Source organism: Eretmochelys imbricata, chromosome 12 (genome assembly GCF_965152235.1).
Source record: "Eretmochelys imbricata isolate rEreImb1 chromosome 12, rEreImb1.hap1, whole genome shotgun sequence".
NCBI classification, from domain to species: Eukaryota; Metazoa; Chordata; order Testudines; family Cheloniidae; genus Eretmochelys; species Eretmochelys imbricata.
The window spans coordinates 14,156,377-14,173,640 of NC_135583.1; the positions used below are offsets into that span (position 1 = coordinate 14,156,377).

General features: G+C 41.8%; 1 protein-coding gene across 13 annotated transcripts in view; it reads right to left on the bottom strand.

Moving 5' to 3' along the window:
* The window catches only part of CHD9 (chromodomain helicase DNA binding protein 9), a 193,709-nt gene that overhangs the window by 19,479 nt on the left and 156,966 nt on the right, over positions 1 to 17,264 (bottom strand). For 9 of the 13 annotated variants that reach the window (XM_077831202.1, XM_077831201.1, XM_077831206.1 and 6 more), the window contains 4 exons: positions 13,213 to 13,485; positions 12,249 to 12,417; positions 9,409 to 9,548; positions 8,533 to 8,754 (listed from right to left, as the gene is read on the bottom strand). In XM_077831202.1, coding sequence (XP_077687328.1) covers positions 8,533 to 8,754; positions 9,409 to 9,548; positions 12,249 to 12,417; positions 13,213 to 13,485 — 804 coding nt within the window. The remainder of the gene's footprint in view (positions 1 to 8,532; positions 8,755 to 9,408; positions 9,549 to 12,248; positions 12,418 to 13,212; positions 13,486 to 17,264) is intronic. The other 4 variants (XM_077831209.1, XM_077831208.1, XM_077831207.1 and 1 more) reach the window with 1 other exon arrangement.

Genomic DNA, 17,264 nt, shown 5'->3' on the forward strand with positions numbered 1-17,264 from the left:
CTTGCTGAGTAGAATTTGGGGTAGCGCAGACACAAATCAACAGTATTGGCCTCCGGGAGCTATCCTAGAGTGCTCCATTATGACAGCTCTGGACAGCGCTTTGAACTCCGATGCACTACCAGCTACACAGGGAAAGCCCTGGGAACTTTTGAATTTCATTTCCTGTTTGTTCAGTGTGCCAAACTCAGCAGCACAGGTGACCATGCAGTCCCCCCAGAATCGCAAACGAGCTCCAGCATGGACTGAAAGGGAGACACTGGATCTGATTGCTGTATGGGGAGAAGCATCTGTGCAGGCCAAACTCTGATCAAAAAGAAGAAATGCAAATATATTTGCCAAAATCTCACAGGGCATGTTGGACAGAGGCTACAACAGGGATAGCTCCCGGAGACCAATACCGTCTGTTGGGGGAGCAAACGGAGACGAAGAAGCGTCTGTTGGAGCTGCAGGAAAACCAACAAGAGCACAGACCCCCGCTGCATCCACCGTATAACTGCATACCTTCCTTCTGAAGTTCCATATCCGCCTCACCCAGATGCCCAAGAATGGGGGGGTGAGGAGGGCGCGCTCTGGGCACCCAGCCACTCCACTCCAGAGGACGGCCCAAACAACAGAAGGCTGTCATTCAAACAGTTTGATTTTTAGTGTGGCTATAACAAACAATGTGGCCTTGTTCTTCCCTCCTCTCCCGGGCTACCTTGTCCGTTATCTCTTTTTTTAATTAATAAAGAAAGAATGCTTGGTTTCAAAACAGTAGTTACTTTATTTCGAAGGGGAGAGGGTTGTTGGCTTACAGGGAATTAAAATCAACAAAGGGGGTGGGTTTGCATCAAGGAGAAACACACACAACTGTCACACCGAAGCCTAGCCAGTCGTGAAACTGGTTTTCAAAGCCACTCTGATGCGCAGCGCGCCTTGCTATGCTCTTCTAATCGCCCTGGTGTCTGGCTGCTCAAAATCGGATGCCAGGCGATTTGCCTCAACTCCCACCCCGCCATAAACGTCTCCCCCTTACTCTCACAGAAATTATGGAGCACACAGCAAGCAGCAATAACAATGGGAATGTTGGTTGCGCTGAGGTCTGACCTAGTCAGCAAACAGCACCAGCGAGCTTTTAAATGTCCAAAGGCACATTCCACCACCATTCTGCACTTGCTCAGCCTATAGTTGAACTGCTCCTTACTACTGTCCAGGCTGCCTGTTTAAGGCTTCATGAGCCAGGGAGCAAGGGATAAGCTGGTTCCCCAAGGATAACTATTGGCATTTCAACATCCCCAAAGGTAATTTTCTGGTCTGGGAAGTAAGTCTCTTCTTGCAGCTGCTCAAACAGCCCAGAGTTCCTAAATATGCGAGCATCATGCACCTGTTCCAGCCATCCCAAGTTGATGTTGGTGAAATGTCCCTTGTGATCCACCAGTGCTTGCAGCACCTTTGAGAAGTACCCCTTGCAGTTCACATACTGGTTGGCAAGGTGGTCCAGTGCCAAGATGGGGATATGCAATCCGTCTATCGCCCCACTACAGTTAGGGAACCCCATTGCAGCAAAGCCTGCACATTTCCCAGAGTCACTACCCTTGATAACAGAACGTCAATGATTGCATTGGCTACTTGGATCACAGCAGCCCCCACAGTAGACTTGCCCACTCCAAATTGATTCCTGACTGACTGGTAGCAGTCAGGCGTTGCAAGCTTCCACAGGGCTATCGCCACTTGCTTCTCAACTGTCAGGGCAGCTCTCATCTTGGTATTCCTGTGCTTCAGGGTGGGGGAAAGCAACTCACAGAGTTCCAGGAAGTGGCCTTACGTATGCAGAAGTTTCACAGCCACTGTGAATCATCCCATACCTGCAATACTATGTGGTTCCACCAGTCTGTGCTTGTTTGCCTGGCCCAGAATCAGTGTTCCACTGTATCAACCAGTCCCCCTGCTGCCATAATGTCCCAATTGACACAGCCCGTGCTTTCAGGAATGTCTGTGTCCATGTCCTCATCAAAATCCTCCTTGTGCTGGCGTCTCTTAGCCCGTTCTGCATATACTCTAGGATAATGCACGAGGTGTTTACAATGCTCACAACAGCAGCAGTGACGGTGAGCTGAGCGGGCTCCATGCTTGCCATGGTATGGTGTCTGCACAGGTAACCCAAGAAAAAAGGCGCAAAACTATTGTCTGCCGTTTCTTTCACAGAGAGAGGGGTGACTGATGCCATGTACCCGAAATCACCCACGACAATGTTTTTGCCCCATCAGGCATTGGGAGCTTAACCCAGAATTCCAATGGGCAGCGGAGACTGTGGGAACTGTGGGATAGCTATCCACAGTGCATCACTCTGTAAGTCGATGCTAGCCATGGTAGCGAGGACGCACTCCTCTGACTTAATGCACTTAGTGGGGACATACATAGTCGACTGTATAAAATTGATGTCTAAAAATTGATTTCTATAAAATCGACCTAATTTTGTAGTGTAGACATACCCACAGTTTCAGAGATGTAGCAGAGGTTCCTTGAGCTCTGATAGAATGAGCCCTCACTCCCTCTGGGAAGAGGAGGAAAATGTGAGCTAGCAGATAACACAAAGGATAATACAATCAGACATCCATTTCGAAAATCTCTAAACACATACAGCTTGACCCCATGATCTCTTTGCTATGGAAAGAAATAGTTTAGATGTCTTTTGTTCTTTTTAGGTAAAAGGCCTACTGGACAAAAGGCCCTTGTAAGTAAAAGGCCCTTTGGACATCCAGAGAATGCAGCCTCCTCATTTCATCCGAGGCACGTGGTTTAGAGAGGAAAATAGCAATAAGTGGATGGTATGAGTCATATGAAACTCAGAAACTTCTTTAAGGATGAATTTGGGGTGGGATGTAATGAGACTTTTTCTTTACAGAAGTCAGTATATGGCTGGTTTGCCGTAAGTGCCCCCAGCTTGCTAAATCTTCTGGCTGATGTTATAGTGATTAGAAAGGCCAACTTCATAGACAGATGGACCACAGAGCATGTGACCAGAGGCTTGAGGGGATGCTGGTGAGAAATGACAGAACAAAACTGAAGTCCCACTGAGGTGCAAACTTCACCAACGGTGGAAAGGATCTAAGAAGCCCCTTCAAAAAATGAGTTGTGACAGGATGAGTGAAATCATGTGGTTATCTGCCAGAGGATGAAAAGCACTGATTGCTGCTAAATGCACCTAGAAGGAACTGAAAGTGAGACCTGGAGACTGATAAGTAAGAAAATATTCTAGGATAGCAGGGATTCCAGACAGTTCTGGTGTTGCTGAGCCCAAGTGGAAAAATGCTTCCATTAGGCTGAATAACATATCTTAGTAGAGTCTTTTCTGCTTTGTTAAGGATAGATTGAACCATTCTGGAACATGAGCACTTTACATGTGATGCCTATTCAAATACTAAGCTATGATCTGCAGTGGTTCTGGAATGGGGGTGCCTGAAAATGCCTTTGTGTTGTGTTAGAAGGTCTGGAAATAGGCAGATGTTTATGGTGGCTGAGCTGAGGCCTTCAGTAGATCTGTAAACCAGAACTGTCTCAGCCAATTTTATACAGATTCACAGATTCCAAGGCCAGAAGGGACCATTGTGATCATCTAGTTGGGCACAATAAGGATGACTCGAGCTCTGTCTTGAGAGATTTTCTATAGAACTTGTGGTATTAATGGAATGGGAGGAATGGCATACTTCAGGTGATCCTTTCATAGTAGCAGAATCAGAATAATAGAATATTAGGGTTGGAAGAGACCTCAGGCAGTCATCTAGTCCAATCCCCTGCTCAAAGCAGGACCAACCTCAACTAAATCATCCCAGCTAAGGCTTTGTCAAGCTGGGCCTTAAAAACCTCTAAGGATGGAAGAGCAGAAGAGCATCTCCCAATGAGACCCTGCCCAGGGCTGCTCTGGGGCAGTATGGGGGATGTTTTTGTTCATGTGTGAGGCAAAACGGTTTGAGGTTGGCATTTCCCATTGGGTGAAGATCTTGCTGAGAACCAAACTGTGACTTTCCCATTCATGGGTAGCAGAAAAATGTTTGCTGAGATGTCTGCTAGGGAATTCTGCACCCCCTGGTAAGTATACTCCTGAAAGGGGTATGTGATGGCTGATGCATCATTCCAGAGGTTGACTGCCTCTATACAAAGTGGAATGGGGCTCTTGTTTCCCATACTTGTATATATAGAATATAGTTATCCTAATGTCCAACATTACTTGAACATGCCAGGATCAGGTAAGTGGGAGGAAGGCATTGCGGGCTCAATGAACCCCTTGAGTTCTATTCCTTTGCATTCTGGACTCCCTAAAGGTCCACAGGCCCTATGCTGTATGATCACCCATATGAGCATCCTAACCTAAGAGGCATGCATCAGTCAAGATGACTGCCTTGGGAGTCAGTGTGAAGGAAGGGATCCCCACCTGAACTTTGGCTTTGTTAACCAGATGACAGAGTCCAAAACCTTGGATGGAATTGCCACCAGAGATAATTGATGTTATCTCTCTCTGGTGAGTACACAGAGAGAAGCCAGGTTTGACAACAATGAAGATGAAGCCTGGAAAATGACACGTGTGTACATGGTGCCATGTGGCTGAGAAGGGAAAGGCAAGTTCTGATTGAGGTCTGGGGTCTGAAAGTGACCTGGTGTAGGACGAGAAACTTGAGTCCACTTCCCATCAGAGAATCATCTCATTAGAATGGTCCCTGAAAAGAAACTGTGAAGGGGGTTTGTGGGTAGGAGTAGCCAGAAACTCGACCAGATAGTTGCCATGAATAACTTCCAGTACGCATTTGTTGGCAGTTAGGGCCCTCCAGTTGTGAGCAATATGGGTAAGGTGGCCTCCAAAAATCAAAAATGATGTGGCAACAATAAAGGTATGTGGGGGTTTCTACAGTCTTGTAAAAAGAAACTCTTGGACTAAGGGCTGAAATAAGATGCTGCAGAGATTGTATTCTTGGGCCTATAAAGCTTCTGTCTTTTAGTGGTGGTTCCTGAGGATAATGATGATAAAAGAGCTGGGTAGGTAGTCCCACCTTATACCTCTGTCGATGATATTTTCTTTTGGGGGCATGGGTATAGAGATGCCAGAGAGTGAACAGTTGTCTTTGAGTCCTTGAGGAAGCAGAGAGATTCATCTGTCTCCTCATGAAACAGATTGATCATATCAAAGGACAGATCATGGATGGTAGTCTGTACCCAGGACAAGGAGTAATGGTCTCAAGTTGCAGTGGGGGAGGTTTAGGTTGGATATTAGGAAAAACTTTTTCACTAGGAGGGTGGTGAAACGCTGGAATGCGTTGCCTAGGGAGGTGGTGGAATCTCCTTCCTTAGAAGTTTTTAAGGTCAGGCTTGACAAAGCCCTGGCTGGGATGATTTAATTGGGGATGGGTCCTGCTTCTGAGCAGGGGGTTGGACTAGATGACCTCCTGAGGTCCCTTCCAACCCTTGATATTCTATGATTCTATGAAACCTGAAGATTGTAACCATAAGTCTCTCCTCATAACAAGGGCTGTAGCTGTTCCTCTAGACCAGTGGTTCTCAATCAGAGGTACGTGTAAGAAAAAGACTGGATCCTGGACTACTGATAGTACTGATGGCTGCACACCAAGGCTGGCAGGTTGGGATGGGAAAATTACTCTGCATCCTTGGGATAGTCTCTTCCTCTGGAGTGACAATGTCCCAAAATAAAGATGATCTCGACAGGAGGGGTGGATGATCAGGGAGAGCAAAAATGTCCTCCATGGAGACAAATATCTCAGACTGTCAGGAGGTGTGGGGAGAGTTCACTGATGGAGCCACTGGAACAGGAGTTTCCCTGGTTACAGTGGAAGTCTGATCTCATCCGGACCATGTTGCTTTAGGCACTATATCTGCTCTAGATGACGATGTGAGCATCAGAGGCTGTTTGGCTTGAGCCTTCGCCATAGGAACCAATGCTAGAATCAGTGGATCTCTACCCTTCCACACCATCTTCTCCTGCTGAGAAGATTTACTCGGGCCTAAGTCCTTGATGCCTGTGTGTGAAGGCTCTTCTGACTCTGACAGGGTTGGGAGGGCTCCTTTCTCTTCAGAGCAGTCCTCAGAGAAGACAGTTTGTCCCTTTGCCCTTTACTCTCATTGGAAGTGGCTTAGAAGTCTTAGCCTCCATAAGCCTTAGCCTTCATTCCCAACTTATGCTTGAGGAGACTGATGTATTGCGGGTGGAGGGGTCTCTCTGATCTGGATCTGATTGTTGTCTCATAGCCTTCTCCATTAGGTGTTTCCTAAGCCTCAGTTCCCAACCCTCATGAGTTCTGGGGGGAAAGGAGCAGCAGATGCTGCACTTGGTAAGAAGTGAGCCTTACGCAGGCAGCAGAGACAATATTGATGTTCACTACTCACAGAAATGGAGCAATGGCAGGAAATGCGGTTTTTGAACCTCAGAATCCCAGGCATAATCTCAGCCTTCCTGGGGGGAAAAATTCCTTCTTGAGAGGGGTGGAGGGGAACAGAAAATAGCCAACTATACTATATGAGAAAAATACTAAAACTATTTACAATATATTTACAGAAGTGATACAGTAGAAAGGAGCTGAAGATATCAAAGATTTCAACTCAGACCATCCAGTGGTAAGAAGGACCTGGAGAAGCACTGGCCCTCACTGCTTTACTCCCCCAGTTCAGAGTACAAGGAGAACTACATAGCATATGAGGGCCAACAATGCTTGCAAAAAATTCTGTACTCGGGCGCATGCAAACCCATGACTGGAATATACATTCAGACGATCACTTCAAGATGAATGGTATGTTCTGTACTAATTTATGGCAGACTCCTCAAGATGGCCTATAGGCTGCACGACAGCCCAAAATCTCTGCAGTGATCACCACTATGGACTCTCATCGACCTACTTGACATGGCCCCTCCAGCTGGAAGTTGCTCAAGAGATCGCATAGTGACACTTACATTGGACCTCTGGTACTCCTGTGCTGGGGAAATTGTTCACATACTTCACTAGAGCAGCGTGTAGGGACCACAACAGGAGGCACACCTGCCTCCTAGAGTTTTTACTACCTCTGATGTCTCATACAGTCATTGTTTTTAACTATTACCGTAAAAACTATATAAGATTAGATGTTTAATTTATGAGTGTATTCACTGCTTAATTTTACTATTTGACCAAAAAAACTGGAAAAAGCATTTGGCTGAAGTCAAATTTGGAGCAGACTGGTGGCTACGACAATAACGATGGAAGAACATGTATTACATATTTATTCTAATATAGCAGGATTATTTACAATAACAGAATCCCATAGTTAGTCAAGATCATAACTTTGGAAGACGAAGAATTTGTTAGATATGACTGTCCCTGTTAGCGTGAAGAGTCTGCACCTGAGGGGCATGTACATGATCAAGGTGCACTTTTATTATTATCAACCAATCAGCATTCTGAAGACTTGACCATTAAGATAGATAATAAACACACTGTTTAATGGGCACAGACAAGATACTGGAATAAAAATGAAATATTTACAACAGATTGTATTAATATACTTAGCATCCTCAACCTCCTAATACCCTGACAGGTTTACCAACAGTGCAAGGACAGAATGGACAGGCCTGACATGAACCAGTCACGAAGAAGAGGAGGAGGAGAAAAAGTGGCTGAGAGTCTATGATACAGGTAGCTGGAGAATACTGATGCCTCCTTTTAGTTATTCAGCTTCTAATAGTTATTTGAAATTATTCTTAAACTGAAATATTAGAATTTAGTCCAAAATTTAACCAAATTTATATACACCCAGTGCAAGACAAAAGGTACACAAACAATTCCATTTCGAGCTCATCATTTCCTGCTTCCCCTTTTGTATTTATAAAATTGCAATTTTCAGGAGTACTTTACTTCTGGGTATACCAGGTTATCCTATATTACTTCATATTAAAACACTTTTAGAGAACAGAAAATTTTTGGTTTTAATCCCATAAATGTGATAATATCCCATTAATGTCTGTTATGTGCAGATTTATGGATCAGTAGATTGCAAGCTCAGAGGTATCAAGGTGGGAATAGCAAATCCATTTGACATTACTAAGCATTTAAAATATAGGTCCCTATGATATTTATTCCACTGTAACTAACTTACTCTTCTTGCATAATTGTGAGAATGCACGCATCTATTTTCAGTATCATTTATAAGTAATGAAACATCACATGAATACATATTTCCTAATTTTCATTAAAGAAATATTTGAAATGGATTAGTCTCCATAAAAAATGGCAACAGATAATGCATCTTGCTATTGATTATTTTTTATTAGTGATTAAATGCTATATTCCTGGGCTGGCCTTAGTGTACAAATTGCATGGAGATGGGAAGAAGATAGATAGAAATTAAGAGACCATCCCATAGACTTCCACTTCAAATCAAGTGAAAATAAAGAAGGGGGGAAAAAAGAAGAGAATAAGGAATCCCATGTGGTATATATTACAAATTTAAATACAATATGCAGAGGCAGAATGAGACTCACTATTTAGTTGAAGCAGAGTTCAAAAGAATACTCACAGGAATAAAAGCTCCTAAATCTTCAACATAACCAGGATGTTCCTTAAGCCATTTTTCTAAATCCTTCCTTTTTGGTGCATCATCACCTGCAAGTCTTGTTCCATCTTTCAGGTTAATGACAGGAACTGGGCTTTCTTCATCAAGTAGACCTTGGGACTGAGCATAAGTAAGTGTTGGGTTTATTACTGGAGCAACTTGCGAGGTGTTAATGCCTGGACTAACCTGTAGAAAGACAAAATATTCTGAGAAACACGCAATACATTGGAAAACAAATGTCACAAAGAATTTGTAGGTGGTCTCCAATTTAGTTAAATACACAGCCAATTACATTCTGAAAGAGATCTATATGTAATCTTCCATATTGTAATTAAGCAATACCATAGATGTGGCTTTTTGTTTGTTTTTAATAAAAATCCTTTCCAGCTCACATTTAAAAGATTATAAGTAAGGTAATACTTGAATTGCGGGATGATCATCAAAAAATTGTGAACAAGTCATGGAAAATTGCAGAAAAGTAACAATGGACCTTATTATTTGGAGTAATGAAGTCCATTATTACTTTTGTGCGATTTTCCACTTTCGGCTATCCATGGCTGAGAGTGGTGACTCCTGCTGTTGGCTGCCTGGGGCTGACGGAAGGAGCCAGGGCTCCCACTGTCAAAATTGCAGTGGAAGTGTAATATTGCAGAATCTGCAATTTTCACAATATTGCAAGTTAAGTAGGACCTTAATTATAAGCTTATACTGAGTAATTCCAGATGAAATCATTTGAATGCTAAAGTTTAGCAATTATTTGTTCGCAGCACAATATGCTCAATTAAGAAATTCAGAGTAAAATTGAACTTGTATTTTGGATATAGAATCAGATTTACTTACATGATTAGGTGGTTTATTTCTATTTATAAAGAGGATGTCAACTCCTTCTACATTCTTCCTCCTTCCTCTCCTCTTTTTGACTACAGGCTGGCTGTCGACCATCACTCCATTAGCATTAACTGTTAACTGATTGGAAGCACCTATCAAATTAATAATGCATATCATTAATGAGTCAAAGGTGTGTTCCATTTATAATCAGGAACACATTCAATAAAAAAGTTCCATAATTTGAAATAGAGTAGTTTACAGATAATTCCCACATATAAACAAAAAATCAAACTGCTAAAGAGACCCTGTAACAAGTACAGAAAAAACAAAAGGGATCAATAAATCATAGTTGCAGCTGCTAGTACTATTAAAATTAAAACGATCAACTATTTTTCCATCTCCATTGTACAAGGGAAAGATTTTTTTTAACTCCAAATGATTTAATTTAATTTTCTATTACAGAAGAAGCCATCAGCCATCACTGCATTTTATTTCTTTATTTGCGAACCAACATCATTCAGTGCTGTTAGACTGATCATGATTAGCTCAGAACAGTGTTTTTAGCAGACAACCGCTCCAAAGCCGGCAGGGATGACAACAGTTTGAGAAGGGTCCCCCAAATTGGTCCCCCCAAAAAAGGAAAGCAAGTGTTCTCAGACCAGTATTCTATATGTAAATATCACTCACCAACATAATGAACCAATTTTAAGGTAACATGTTTTGGACTTAAATTCCTAGAAAGTTGTACCCATTTAAGAATCTCCATCAAGGTACTGACAAGCTCAACATTCAACATATGAGACACTACACCATCTTCCAAAATAATGTCTTAAGAGTAACTTAAAAACATGGGGGGTTTGAGTTTTTTTTTGTTTTAAATCACAGTTTTTCACCTGTCTTGATTTTTCACCTTTAAGGGGGAGCTCCCCATGCATACTGTATGTGTGATCATCTTAGGGCCAAAATGCAACCTTAAATATATACAAAAATGCAGCATCTTTTTTCACTGATTATAGGGAACTCCACTTACCTTCTATTGTCCTCGTGGGGGGGCATGTGGCAATTCCATTCTATCCAGTCCTTAGCTGAACAGGATAGGCAGCTGCTGCACTCACATTCTTTCCACACATTTCCCCACATTCTACTGTCACCTACATTCACCCCTACTCATATTTCCCTCCCTCACAGTTTCTTATCCATCACATTCTCTTTCTCTTCCATACCACATTCCTCTGCACTCTTTCAGCTCCTCTCACTTTGCCTTTATATCCTGCTGCCACCCCTCAGATGGCCTCCTGATCCCAACATTCCCTAGTATCCCATCCTATCTGTACTCTGCTTCTCAGAATCCTTTGATTCATAGTGCCCTGTCCAGTTTCCTAACCCACTCCATTCCCTGATAGTCCCTACAGTCCCATTCCTAACACCTCTATATTTGCCCGGCCCTCACAGAGTGACTAAGGGGACACTATCTTCCCTGAGAGTAGCCTGGCTTCAGAGCCATTGGAAACCAATAGGATGGCATCTATCTTTGCTGAGGGCAGCCTCACTTTCATCTGAAAAGGTCAAATGGATATACAATGCACCTTGCTAAGGGAAGCATGTGCCTTCAGACCCAGATGGTAATGGGATATGGGAGCCATTTTAGATGAGGGCAAAAATTTGCAAGATTGAAGAAAAAATAAATGAATGAGAACCCTTAAAGACCCAAAATATTGCATAAGTTGACAACACTGTTATACATGTTTAATAGGCTTAAGGATGTGAGATGTATTATCCTGTTTTAAGTTGAAACTTGACATACCAAGTTTCTACTTCTGTATTTTTATGTAGCTTGTATTCAACAAAATGATTTCAATAAGCTTCCATTTTACATAAATGAAAAATGTGTACATTTTTCTAAGTGAAAGATATATTTTGCAATTGCTGTAACTTGAGCTTAGATTTTAAAAAAACTGTGTAAACAATTGGTCAATATTATGAACATCTTAAACATTGTGTCTATTTCATGTTTACACACATTACTTTTCATAAATGTTACTCACATGCATAACTCAGGTATATGTGAGAGATTATGTCTCTATACGAGTCATTATGGTCTACTGGGTTACAATTTTATATATATATACACACACACAAACACAATTACATTAAGTTCTTAAGAAGCTATTGTAATGTACAGGGTAAATAATATCCCTTTTAGACATTTTCTGAATACTTATTTATAAAATAAAGCTACTGAAGATTACTAGGCTAAATATCCATAGAAAAATCTAAATATGAGTTTACTACAATGAGACCATAGTAGCACCAAAGAAGTCATGACACCATCACAAGAACTAGAAGGCATTCAATGAAATGGACAGGTAACAAATTTCAAAAGTATAAAAGGAATTCCCCCCCACAAAAAATGTGTAATTAACCTCTGGAACTTAATGACTTTCATATCTATAATGAGAAATGGATCCAAAACAAATACCTAAATCTAAACATCCCTGGTATGAAAAATTGAGGATCCAGATCTTAAATTTGTATCAGAGGCTATTTTCTAGTTGTAACACATATTTCCGATTGAAATAGAATACAGTTTTGTTATTAAGATTAATAATACAGAATATTATTAAGGATCACAGTAGTAAAGCACAAAACTGTCTCTACCCTACTATACTTGACTGTTTGATTGCCTCAGACACAGGAGACAGATTACAAAGAGCACAGAAAATTAACACAGATAGAAAATGGCAAAGTATAATGGCTCTTTGTCTATTTCCCTACAATGTACACTGTCAAAGAGATTCTTGTGACCAGGGAGCATTATGTAAATTGACACTATAATAAATCATAATGTTTACCTGATTCTGGTAAGGATTTTGGAAAATTGACAAGGCTGGTCTCTGAAGCATTCTGGAGCTCACGAAGCCGAGCCAGGTATTGCTGCTGTCCTAACGTGCCTTCTTCACTTTCAAACAGCCTTTTTTGAGAAAACCCCTGCTTCTGAAAAGTCAACTTCAAACCACCTTCCTGTTAAACAAATGCCAGGGTTAGAAGACTGTCTTCTGAGACAGAAATGACTACTTCATAGTTCAGGATTCTCGCATAAAACACATCTATTACAGAAGAGTTGAGGGAAAATGAGATCACACAAGACTTTAATCAAGCCTTGCTTTTCTTCAAAGTAACCAGTCTAACCAGAAATTTTACAGGACCACCTTTCTGAATACAAATTGTGAAAAAATTAATATCTTAATTGAAAAATTCAGATACTGAACATCTATCTACTTCCTTAATCTCATCCTATGCAAATCCCAAATCCAATTACTAGAACAGAGTTCTCATCTATTTGTACTTACTACCAACAAATCTCAAATTACAAACACAGGAAATGGGTATTTTAGACACCTCTAGTATGTATGTGAAACTACAGGATTTAGTTGTAACCTTTTTAGAAGCACATGAAATTATAAAGTGCTAATTTGAGTAGGGCATGCTAAAATGTTCAAAAAAAGTCAAACTCACTGGAAACACCTATTATTTATGCAACTAACCAGACTGTTAGAAACTGCATAAAACAAACCATTTGAGGAAGTATCTTAACAGCAGGATTTCAGAAGTTTAAAGAGGGACATACATTCAATGATGATCCCTCTAGTAGGATATGTAAATTTAAAAATGCCCAATGCCCAAAAGAAACATATCCAAATACCCGTAAACTAATGTGCAAAGGAAGTAAGAGTGAGAGCAGGCAGCCACTTGCAGGTAAAGCATGCCGCACACCGCAATCGCAATCAGGTCCTAGGGCAATAAAAATAAACATACGTCATTGATTTTCACTGTAAACTCCTTTTCTCGTACATGCTTCTTCACCTTTGGCATCTGTGGCGACTGATCATGTTCTTCCTTAACACCTGCAGTTGGGGGAGTTGGTGCACTAGGTTCACTGTAGTCTGCAGCTGCACCCGGGCTGTCCAGAAGTTTGGTTGTGTAGAAAGATGCTACTGTATTGCTGTCATAGCTTCTTCTTGCCGAAGGCCATTTACCTTTCAACACTGTTTGACAAATACTGTCTAGTCGGTTAATCATAACTCGATCCTAGAAAAAAAGAGAAAACTTTTTACAAAGGAACTGCTTATAAAATCTATACATGATGCCATTCAGAATGCAAACCCTACTCTTCTACAAAGAAGAGGTTAAATCACTGGACTTGCACTCAGGATTTGGGTTCAATTCCTGGCTCTACAACATTTTCCTGTGTGGCTTTGGATAAATCACAATCTCTCTATACCTCACATAACCATTTGCAAAATGTGGACAATGGTACTTCCTTTCTTCTACCCTTTGTGTATCTTGTCTATTTTGGTCCTGCTCCTGCAAATACTTAAGCACATGCTTCGCTTTACTCACATGAGTAGTCCCATTAATTTTAATGGGAATACTCTGGATAGTAAAATGAAACAGTGCAGAAGTGTGTGCAGATTTTTGGCCATGACCATTTGGGGCAGGGACTATCACCTAACATATGTAGATGCTACAATAATATAATAACCAGCCACAAATATAAAAATAAATGTGCATGCTCTTATTCACAGTTCCTGTTGTCATGTTTGAATCTGTTCCGCTCCCGATTCAAATACCTTAGGTCACAAGCCGGCAAAGCACATATTTAATTTTAAACACACAAACAGTCCCACTGAAAAGTCAAGCACATACTTAGACCTTAAGCAATACATGCTGAATTCCCCAAATAAAATGTAAGGGACCCTTTTAGAACCTATGTAATATAAAAATAAAATCCATAAAGTTTGCTGATACCATTAGAGCACACATATTTGTCCAAGAAATAAACTGCCCAACATATAAAATGCTCTTTACAATTCTCTCCTAATCTTGATTGTGTTCTATACCACCACATTCAGAACAAGGGCCTACATTTTCAAAAATGATTAGTTGTTTTGTTATGCCTCTATTTGTGGGTGTTCATTTTGACACATTCTAAATGGGCCTTCCACCTTCCCTATGAAAATTAGACCATTTAAGAAGAGCTCAAGTGATGCTCTTGAAAATTGAAAATCATGAACATTGAAACCAAAGTTATTTTTAAGAAAAATATTCATGATGTTAATGTAGTGGAGATTAAAAGCTCCTGAATTTCAGATACTAATACTAATCTCTCTCTTCTGAGCTCCCCCACCCTTTTTGTCTCTTCCTTTGTCATGAAGTTCCCTTTCAGGCCCTCCTAAGCTGCTTGACTTCTGAAAACAATGCCTTCAACAGAAGCTTCCAATCTGGCTGCGTATTTTCAAGCCTCAGTGCAATCCATGCCTGCCTCCAGTGAATGAGATCTTTACCACTGCAAACTGAGAAACCAATAGCTATTTTTTTTATAATATAGTACATGCCTTTAACAAATACAATGAAATTTTACTCTAAGACTGTGTTATAGTTATCTACATAATTTAAAACAGTTTTGTAGAGGGGAACACAGATTCTTTGGAAAGTAGCATGTAGAAGAATTAGACCACCACCAGTGACCCTTACATTCTACAAAATTATGTTAAAATAACTTTAGAACTACTGAATAAAATATAAATCCCAGAAAATTCAAAAATGAAGTTGAATCTACTTAAAATCCAACTAGCATGTCCAAGAAGGTGGTGATTTTATAAGCCAGATGTTCTGCAAACCATAAGCATAGCAGGGGACTGTGAAAACAAGATTAGCTTTAGACGCCCATAAAGTATTCCTCTTGGATCTTCTGATTTTCACGACAAGTGTCAAAGCTAATCTAATCTTTCATTTTTAAAATAATATCTATCCTTTTCCATTGTGAAGGCAATTGTCAAAAGTATATTAATCACTGGGATTAAAGTTTATATTTTAAGTATACATTTTAACAAATCACAAAATCTTCATAGTTTGCCACTAGTACAGTTGAGAACAAGCCACTAATGCATGTAAAAGGATAGATTTACTCACCATGCAGTAAAAAACAGTTACCTACCTCTCGTAACTGTTGTTCTTTGAGATGTGTTGCTCATGTCCATTCCATTCTAGGTATGCGTGCGCCCACGTGCACCACTGTTGGAATTTTTTGCCTTAGTGGTATCCGTAGGGCTGACTGGCACCCTCTGGAGTCCCGCACTCATGCACCAGTATATGAGGCATCGCCAACCCTATGCCCTGTAAGTTCCTTCTTGCCGGCAACTCTTGCCAACAGAGGGGTAGAAGGGCCTGTCATAGAATGGACATGAGCAACACGTCTTGAAGAACAACAGTTACGAGAGGTAGGTAACCTTTTTTCTTCTTCGAGTGCTTGTTCATGTCGATTCCATTCTAGGTGACTCTCAAGTGGTATCCCTGGAGGCGAGCTTGGAATTCACGGCCATGCGAATTGTAACACTCCTCTGTCAAAGCTGGCATTGCCCTGGACCTGCTGGGTGTAATGGGTATGGAGGTATGGATGGATGACCAGGTAGCGGCCCTGCAGATATCTTGAATTGGCACCTGGGCCAGGAAGGTTGCTAACGAGGCCTGCGCTCTGGTGGAATGGGCGGTAATGATAGTCAGCAGTGGTATCTTTGCCTCTTCATGACAAAACCTGATGCAGGTGGTGATCCAAGAGGAAATTCTCTGAGCAGAAAGAGGTAGACTTTTCGTTCTGTCCACTACTGTGATGAAAAATTGTGTTGACTTACGGAACGACTTAGTTCTTTCTATATAAAAGGCTAGTGCTTTCCTATCATCCACAGTGTGTAACCTGCACTCTTTATCAGATTTACGAGGTTTTGGGAAGAGGACTGGTAAAAATATGTCCTGAAACTGTGAAACTACCTTGGGTAAAAAGGCAAAGTGCGGTCGCAGTTCAACGTTGTCCTTATAGAACACCGTGTAGGGTGGCGCTGACGTAAGCACTCTGATTTCAGAGACCCTTCAAGCCACCAGGAAGGAGACCTTTCACAAAAAGAGCAGGCAGGAACAGTTGGGCAGGGGCCAGGGAGGGGCTGCTGCCAGGTTCATGAGCGTGCAAAACCAGTGCTGGTGAGGCCAAGCCAGGGAGACCATGATAACTTGTCCCTTGTCTCTCTTGATCTTTGCCAGGACCCTGCTGATGAGAGGAATCGCAGGGAATGCGTACATCAGGTTCCCTGACCACGACAGGAGAAAGGAATCGGAGAGGGAGTCTTTGCCCAGGTCTTGCTGTGAACAAAACCGGTGGCATTTCCTGTTTAGCCTGGTGGCGAACAGGTCCACTTGGGGAGTTCCCCACCTCTGAAAGATCATGCAGGCTACCTCCGGGTGGAGCAACCACTCATGGTGAGAGGAGAAGTCCCTGCTGGGGTGATCTGCTAGCGTGTTCTTGACACCAGGGAGGTGACAAGCTTCTAGATGGATTTCGTTGCTGATGCAGAAATCCCAAAGATGGAGTGCTTCTTGGCAGAGAGTCTATGAACGTGCTCTCCCTTGCCTGTTGATGTAGAACATCGAGGCAGTGTTGTCCGTCAGGACTCTCACCACCTTGCCCGACAGGTGAGGTAGGAAGACTGCATGCCAAGGGGACTGCCCTGAGTTCTTTGACGTTTATGTGTAACATCATCTCCTCTGGGGACCACATATCCTGGGTCTGGAGGTCACCAAGGTGCGCACCCTAGCCGAAATCCAAGGCGTCCGATACTAATTCAATGGAGTGATGGTGGGTGTTGAACAGAACCCCCTGTAGGAAGATTGTGTGATCGGTCCACCGTCACAGTGAGGCAAGTACCATAGGGGGAATGGTAACAACCTTGTCCAGGTGATCTCTGGACTGGGAATAGACCATTGCCAGCCATTGCTGCAGGGGCCGCATCCAGAGCCTGGCATGGTGGACAATGTAT